The sequence below is a fragment of the Sinocyclocheilus grahami genome, unplaced genomic scaffold (genome assembly GCF_001515645.1).
Source record: "Sinocyclocheilus grahami isolate Dianchi unplaced genomic scaffold, SAMN03320097.WGS_v1.1 scaffold1276.1, whole genome shotgun sequence".
Classification (NCBI taxonomy): Eukaryota; Metazoa; Chordata; class Actinopteri; order Cypriniformes; family Cyprinidae; genus Sinocyclocheilus; species Sinocyclocheilus grahami.
This window is the reverse complement of record NW_015506455.1, coordinates 189,620-198,291: the sequence shown is the minus strand read 5'-3', so window position 1 is coordinate 198,291 and position 8,672 is coordinate 189,620. Positions and strand designations below refer to the sequence as shown.

General features: G+C 40.9%; 1 protein-coding gene across 1 annotated transcript in view; it reads left to right on the top strand.

Annotated features, from left to right (window-relative positions):
- Positions 1–8,065, top strand: part of arfgef3 (ARFGEF family member 3) — an 84,968-nt gene extending 76,903 nt beyond the window's left edge. The window contains exons 30-32 of the mRNA XM_016254721.1: positions 525–861; positions 3,643–4,549; positions 8,061–8,065. Coding sequence (XP_016110207.1) covers positions 525–861; positions 3,643–4,549; positions 8,061–8,065 — 1,249 coding nt within the window. The remainder of the gene's footprint in view (positions 1–524; positions 862–3,642; positions 4,550–8,060) is intronic.
- Positions 8,066–8,672: the final 607 nt, after the last annotated feature.

Here is an 8,672-nt window from a genome sequence, read left to right as displayed (position 1 = left end):
CAGCTTGTTGCATTTAAGCAGCAAAAATACACACAAAATGACACCAAAATGGCCATCCTGGCCACACAGTTAAATAAATGATAATATTCAGTGATGTGATCTGTGAAATGTGGAGTAAGGTCTGGCGCAGTTGCAGCTTGTACTTATTACTAAAACAAGAAAGCAAACGAGTAGCATTAATAGTCATTCATTTTAGTTAACATATGCTATGATAATTTGAACAGATTTTTATTCTTATTGTAAAATAATGGAACATTTAGGTCATGAATATTGTCTCAAAAGTCATGGAAAAATCATGGAAATTTATTGGTAAAAATTTGTACGAACCCTGTATATAGTAGTTCAAAATGTGTAGAGCATGGAATAAAAAAGTTCATGTACTGTAGATGATCATATAAATGATCGGTCTCACATATATTCCTACTACTGCTGTTCCTGAACAAAGTGCTATCCTTAATGAATCTGTTTTAATCAAACTGAATTGATCAGAGTGCTGTTATATTCTCTGTTCTGGCACTGTGCAGGATTCCCTTCAGGACTCTAGTGGTAAGTTTACTGTCCCATCAAGTGCTCCTGCAGAACCTGTATGACATCCTCCTAGAGGAGTTTGTGAAAGCTTCTGGGAGCTCCGAGAGCAAAATCCCCACGGCAGTGTCAGAGCTGAAACCCGCAGGCTTTCTCCGCTACATCTCAATGCAGAACCTGGCCATCATCTTTGACCTGCTGCTGGACTCGTACCGCACAGCGCGGGAATTTGACACCCGTCCAGGACTCAAGTATCTCCTCATGAAGGTGTCAGGGGTGTGTGGAGCTGCTAACTTATACCGCCAGTCTGCCATGAGCTTCAATATCTACTTTCAGGTACATTTACAGTACACTTTTTCCTCGGATATAAATATATAAATGAAATCAACACCCAAACAAACAATTTTGTGAATTTTTACTATTTGTCTGTTCTGTCTATGCAAACACCAAACACCAAAAAATGGTGTTTGTACATAGTCCTGATGTGTAAATGGGGAAAAAAACAATGGATTGGACCATTCAGACCGAGCAACACAACACTCTTATAGCCAATCAGCAATAGGAGCCATTTACATTCATGATGGTGAAGAGAGAGAGTGAACAAGTGGTAGATTTGTAGAAAGAGAGGTGGCTGAGACATGAGGAAAAGAACAGAGGAATATCACTGGAAAAAGAAGAAGGGTTACAGTCAGCCAAGAGCTAGGACCCACATCAATATTGAAAAAGTTTTCCAATATTGAACCAAGATATGGTGTTGTTGTAATGTTAGCTGTAGTAACAGGACTGATTCATCCATGCTTGTGTGAGCTGTCTGTGCCAGCTGTTAGTCGTTGCATTGTGTATTTGATTTCTAATATTAGCAGTTTCTCAGACATCACTTACTGCACTTACAAAAACGTATTACATGCTAACATCCTATTCAAAACACTGTTCTTGACCTAACTTCAGTGTTTTAAATGACATGATATTAAATGACTATAGTAGTTCAATAAACAATTAATTAAGACACACAATATTGCCAGTTTTGCCAATTAAAATACTTTTCTTTTGGTTAATGTTAATTCCTCATATACAGTACATTTTCAATAAATTTTCAACAATCATTAAGATTTTTTAAGGTTTTTAAAAGAAGTCACTTATGCTCACCAAGGCTGCGTTTATTTGATCAAAAATGGCTACGGTGACCTCGGAATAAGAAAGAAACAGACTAATATTAGCGTAGATGCCATTCTTCTAACGATGTAGCAAGTACATCGGGTGTTATGGAAAGTGTTCCCGGTTCCGGTTGTCCTCATTAATGCAGCGTAAAAATCCTTTAATGGATTTGAATATTAGAAGTGTGTTAAGTGAAAGCCAGGTTAAAGAGATGGGTCTTTAATCTAGATTTAAACTGACAGAGTGTGTCTGCCTCCCGAACAAAGCTAGGTAGGTTATTCCAGAGTTTGGGCGCTAAATAGGAAAAGGATCTGCCGCCTGCAGTTGATTTTGATATTCTAGGTATTATCAAATTGCCAGAGTTTTGAGAACGCAGCGGACGTGGAGAACTAGAATGCAATAAGAGCTCGTTCAAATACTGAGGTGCAAAACCATTCAGGGCTTTATAAGTAATAAGCAAGATTTTAAAATCTATACGATGTTTAATAGGTAGCCAGTGCAGTGTTGACAGAACCGGGCTAATATGGTCATACTTCCTGGTTCTAGTAAGAACTCTAGCTGCTGCATTTTGGACCAGCTGGAGTTTGTTTATTAAGCGTGCAGAACAACCACCCAATAAAGCATTACAATAATCTAACCTTGAGGTCATGAACGCATTAATTAACATTTCTGCATTTGACATTGAGAGCATAGGTCATAATTTAGATATATTTTTTTAGATGAAAAAATGCAGTTTTAGAAATGCTAGAAACGTGGCTTTCAAAGGAAAGATTGCTATCAAATAGTACACCTAGGTTCCTAACTGATGATGAAGAATTGACAGAGCAGCCATCAAGTGTTAGACAGTGTTCTAGGTTATTACATGCAGAGTTTTTAGATCCTATAAGTAACACCTCTGTTTTTTTCAGAATTTAGCAGTAAGAAATTACTCGTCGTCCAGTTTTTTTATATCGACTATGCATTCCGTTTATTTTTTCAAATTGGTATGTTTCGCCGGGCTGCAAAGACATATAGAGCTGAGTATCATCAGCATAACAGTGAAAGCTAACACCGTGTTTCCTAATTATATCTCCCAGGGGTAACATGTAAAGCGTGAAAAGTAAGGGCCGTAGTACTGAGCCTTGAGGTGCTCCATACTGCACTTGTGATCAATATGATACCTCTTCATTCACTGCTACGAATTGATGGCGGTCATACAAGTACGATTTGAACCATGCTAATGCACCGCCATCAATGCCAACAAAGTTTTCTAGTCTATTCAAAAGAATGTTGGGGTCAATAGTGTCGAACGCAGCGCTAAGATCCAGTAGCACTAATAGAGAGATACAACCACGATCAGAGGATAAGAGCAGATCATTTGTAACTAATGAGGGCAGTCTCAGTACTATGATACGGTCTAAATCCTGACAGGAAATCCTCACAGATACCATTTTTCTCTAAGAAGAAATATAATTGTGAGGATACTACCTTTTTTTAGTATCTTGGACAGTAAATGTAGATTCGAGATCGGTCTGTAATTAACTAGTTCTTTGGGGTCAAGTTGTGGTTTTTTGATGAGAGGTTTAATAACAGCCAGTTTGAAGGTTTTAGGGACATATCCTAATGACAATGATGCCAGAATTGCAGCCAGAACTAAAGTTCTCAGTGTCATGTGATCCTTCAGAAATCATTCTAATATGTTGATTTGGTGGAAACATTTATTATCAATGCTGATAAGAAAGTTTGTGCTGCTGTATATTTTTGTGGAATAAATGCTGTTCTTTTGAATTTTCTATTTATCAAAGAATCCTATTTATCAAAAAAAGTGTTTTCAACCTTCATAATAAGAAATGTTTGCTGCTGACAAGCATAACTGTGGCCTGTGTTTTGTAATTTGTTAAAGTAAGAATTTGTAAATGAAATTGAGTTACTTGCCATTTGCATTACGGATCGTCTCAATATGTTTTCCCGTACGCTGTTCAGGCTTTGCTGTGTGCAATGCTGACAAACCAGGAGAACATATCTGTGGATCAAGTCAAGAAGATCCTGAGCGAGGAAGAGGAGGGTGGCTCTGACTCTTCACAGCAGTGCTCCTCCGAGGATGAAGATATCTTCGAGGAGATGGCCCAAGTGAGTCCTCCACGGGCACGCGAGAAGCGTCAGTGGCACGCTCGCATCCCGTCGCTGAGCACGCAGCCCGCCAGCAGTGTGGATTGGGCATGGCTGCTCAAACGTCTGCATAAACTCTGCATGGACTTGTGCAACAACTACATTCAGATGCACCTGGACCTGGAGAGTAGTGTGGGAGAGCAGCTCACCCACTGGGCCGACCCGCTCTTTTTCTTGCCCCTTTTTAATTCGGAGACCTCAACACCATCTCCCGGGGGCCTGTCGGGCCACGGAACGTCCTCGGAGGACAGCTTCCGCCTGCACCTTGAAGAGACGCCCTCAGAGGAGGTCCACAGCCCTGGTGGGTTGGGAGCAACCCTCCCCCAGCTGAGAGGAGACAGGAGGGAAGGGGGTCGTAAGAAGGAATGGTGGGAGAGTGCGGGGAACAAGCTGTACACCATCGCCACCGACAAGACCATCACCAAGCTCATGATCGAGTACAAGAAACGCAAGCAGCAGCACAATCACACCACGTTTGCCAAAGATATGAAGGCGGGAGAGAAGAAAGGCGAGACGGTGACCCTGCGTTGCCCGGACTCCCCAGGGCCCCAGAGGCCTCAGCAACTGGTAGAGCAGGGGCCCATGCGTCACTCCTTAAGTGCGGGGCCCGAGCTACTGCGGCAAGAGAAGAGACCTCGATCGGGATCCACAGCCAGTTCCCACAACATCTCGCTCAGAGACTCTGAGGCACAGATACAGGTAAGACGGGGCAGGAAACAAAGTACAACTACCAAAATTACGCGAACAAGCACCACTCACATCAGCTGTCAACATGTTAACGCGGGTGAATCATTTGAAAAACTTATTAATGCACTTACCAATGTTGGCAGTAAAGGGGTCATGAACTGCCTTTGTTTTTTATTTTGTACTGGTCACTGAGGCCCACTTATAAAGTTATCAAGATTTTTGCATCAGAAAACATAATTTAGAAGTAATAGGCTATTTTCTGTCCTGTTTTTGACGCCCCTCATCAGAACGCTCTGTTTGAATAATCGTGGACTGGTCTAAACAGGCAGTGATGTAGAACCAGTGGGCGGAGCTAAACAGGCAGTGATGTAGAATCTGTGGGCTGGGCTAAACAGGCAGTGATGTAGAATCGGTGGACGGGTCTAAACAGGCAGTGATGTAGAACCAGTGGGCGGAGCTAAACAGGCAGTGATGTAGAATCTGTGGGCTGGGCTAAACAGGCAGTGATGTAGAATCGGTGGGCGGAGCTAAACGGGCAGTGATGTAGAAATGGTTTGTGGGGCTAAATAGGCAGTGATGTAGGAGCTGGCGTTGATCTTCTGCGGAGGCGGTGTTTAGCCACACTATTACATCATAGTGGTACATTCCACAAGCTGTGGTTTTGGCAGACTGTCTTCAATATAAGCTGTTTTAAGACTATTGACAAAGGTTTGAGTTCTGAAACGTGCAGGATGTTTTTATAGTACAATGACCTCTTATATGCCAAAAGATCAAGGGAATTTTGGTTTCTTAGTTCATGACCCCTTTAAAGTCAGCATGAAACAGAAGTTACAATCCTTCTTGAACTTGAAATAATGAATGGCAGGAATGTTGGGTCATTGTCAGATGGAGGGATTATTGTTGCACCCTCACATTGTTTGTTATTTATTGTCTTTGTTCACTAAAACAAAAACTGAAAATCTTTTTTGTTAACTAAAACAAAGCTAAAATAGAAATATTAGATGAAAGACTAACTGAAATAAAGTTGAAGTACCAAAATTACTAAAACAGAAATAATAAATTAAAGCTAAATAAAAATGTTTAGATAAAAATAAAAACTAAAAGACATGACTAAAGCACATAACAATTACAAAATCTTTCAAAAAAACAACGAAAACGAGAAGGGTTTGGCTGCAGCCTCGCACTTGCATTCTCAGACACCTGCGCTTCCGCTAGCGACATCACTTGCAGGCTTTATTTTTTATTTTGTTCTATTTATTGATTACTTTTTGTTTGAATCGCTCAACATTTTACAACAGCAGCCAGGTGGTGAAGACAAGAAAAAAGAAACTAAATTACAATGTCACTTGCAATCGCCACTTGCACTCTCCGATACCTGCGACGTCACTTGTAATCGACAAATCGTGCATGTTGCCAATGGAGAGAAGACGCTGTAGTGATTAAACGATTACAACTAATTTAGTACTATAACATACAGGGTCCTGCAAGAAAAAGACAAGACCCGCAAATCCGTGGCCACAGAACAGCAGAATATGAACGCATGCGCAAAGTCTCTTGTTAAGCGTTTTCCTCCTGTAGAAAAACAAACACTTAACATGGCGTAATGTATTAAGATGCTATTAAAATATCAAATTGAATATACAATTTATTAATATAATGAATATGTATATAGTATTTTCCGCAAAACGTGGCATAATGGACTAAAAAGGCCAAACTCCATATGCTCCTCTACATTATTAATATACATAACTAATATGTACAGGCAAGCAGATGAGCCCAGAATAAATGCAACACGCACAGTTTCGTGTTGTGTTTTTCCATATAGAATAAACTGTCTACAGATCTTTTATATCATTGTCTTTGTCCATTAAGCTACGTTACGTGTTTTATTTATAATGATTTTCTATAGGAGGAAAATATTTAACGTGCAATTTAACGCATTGCGTTCTGGGCTCGTCTGCTTGCCTGTACGGAGTTGATCCTTTTAAAATCACTTAATGCATTTCAAAATGCACGTTCATATTTGTTGGTCTGTATATACTTTGAGTCAACAACAAGACATATAGGCTACTGAATTGTCTTTATCATCCGTTATGATAAGCGTTTTGCTGTATGGGAGGACAAGTGAAAGTTTGCGCATTCTGTTCATAGCCATCGACCACAGCCATATCACCCTGTAGCCCAAGACTGGTTGCCCACTCAAGCTAAGCAGGGTTGAGCCTGGTCAGTACCTGGATGGGAGACCTCCTGGGAAAACTAGGTTGCTGTTGGAAGAGGTGTTAGTGAGGCCAGCAGGGGGTGCTCACCCTGTGGTCTGCGTGGGTCCTAACGCCCCAGTATAGTGACGGGGACACTATACTGTCAAAAAGCACCGTCTTTCGGATGAGACGTTAAACCGAGGTCCTGACTCTCTTTGGTCATTAAAAATCCCATGGCACTTCTCGTAAAGAGTAGGGGTGTAACCCCGGTGTCCTGGCCAAATTGCCCCCCTGGCCTTTGTCAATCATGGCCTCCTAATAATCCCCAACCACTTGATTGGCTCTGTCTCTCTCTCCTCTCCACCTGTAGCTGGTGTGTGGTGAGCGCACTGGCGCCGCTGTACTGTGGCTGCCGTCGCATCATCCAGGTGGATGCTGCACACTGGTGGGGGTTGAGGAGAGACCCCCCCACCCCACATGATTGTAAAGCGCTTTGGGTGTATAACAATACACAATAAAGTGCTATATAAATGCATCATTCATTCATTCATTCATTCATTCATCTGTTTGCCTTACATTAAATAATAACTATATATCGAATTTGATCTTTTAATTGAACTTAATGTATCTTAATACATTACGCCATGTTAAGTGTTTGTTTTTCTACTGGAGGAAAACGCTTAACAAGAGACTTTGCGCATGCATTCATATTCTGCTGTTCTGTGGCCACGGATTTGCGGGTCTTGTCTTTTTCTTGCAGGACCCTGTATGTTATAGTACTAAATTAGTTGTAATCGTTTAATCACTACAGCGTCTTCTCTCCATTGGCAACATGCACGATTTGTCGATTACAAGTGACGTCGCAGGTATCGGAGAGTGCAAGTGGTGATTGCAAGTGACATTGTAATTTAGTTTCTTTTTTCTTGTCTTCATCACCTGGCTGCTGTTGTAAAATGTTGAGCGATTCAAACAAAAAGTAATCAATAAATAGAACAAAATAAAAAAAATAAAAGACTGCAAGTGACGTCGCAGCGGAAGCGAGTGCAAGTCTGAGAGTGCAAGTGCAAGGCTGCAGCCAGACCCTCTTGACGAAAACTGAAAATATAAAACTAAAAGCGAAATCAATATTAATAAATGCTATAATAGTATGTAAATCATTTTAAATTTAGCTAAATTGAACAAAAAAGAAAACACTTTGCAAGATAGTATTTAATCACAACAGAAGCACAACAAATCCTAACAATCACCCAAAAGCCAAAAGACGGTCAGTTCCCATTGATTGGACGCTCTGGCACAAACTTTTGATCCCTGCTTGTGTCAAACTGTTTCTGCTTCATATGGCCACAGGATAAGCCATTAAAGCTAGATGTGAGCTGCAGTTTCTGATCAGCACTCTCTTACAGAGTAAACATGCGTGTGCTTATGGATAGCAGCTGGATTCAGTTCGGCCCTGCGGGACGGGGCTCAGATGACTGGGGCACAGGCGCATCCACACCTCCTTCAACTGAGGACCGTCTTAAGGTAAAACACTTTAGTTTGCTTATGGACTAAGGGGTATAAGGTTTGGGTACTAAAGTACTACCCTTGAAACCACAGGCCACTTAATCACATAGTGAGATGCATCCTTGCACCATCATCTCATCACAGTTAACATCTTCATACACATTCCACATTTCATTGAATTCATGTAACAATTCTTCTAGTGTACTGGGAGAAGGAAGCAGCACACTGGTCTACCAGTCATTGTAGATCAAGCTCAATAATTAATCACCGTTTTGATGCTACAAGAGAAAGGATGTTTTCCCTGGTGAATTTGACGACTGTGTTTCAGACAAACTGCATGACACTCAGATTAAGTGCTAAACCTCAAGTAACATCTGTTTTTGGTTCTTTTGTCTGTTCTCCAAAATGTACAGTTTTTGTTTTAAAATAATTTTAAAGGGGTCATATGATGTTGCT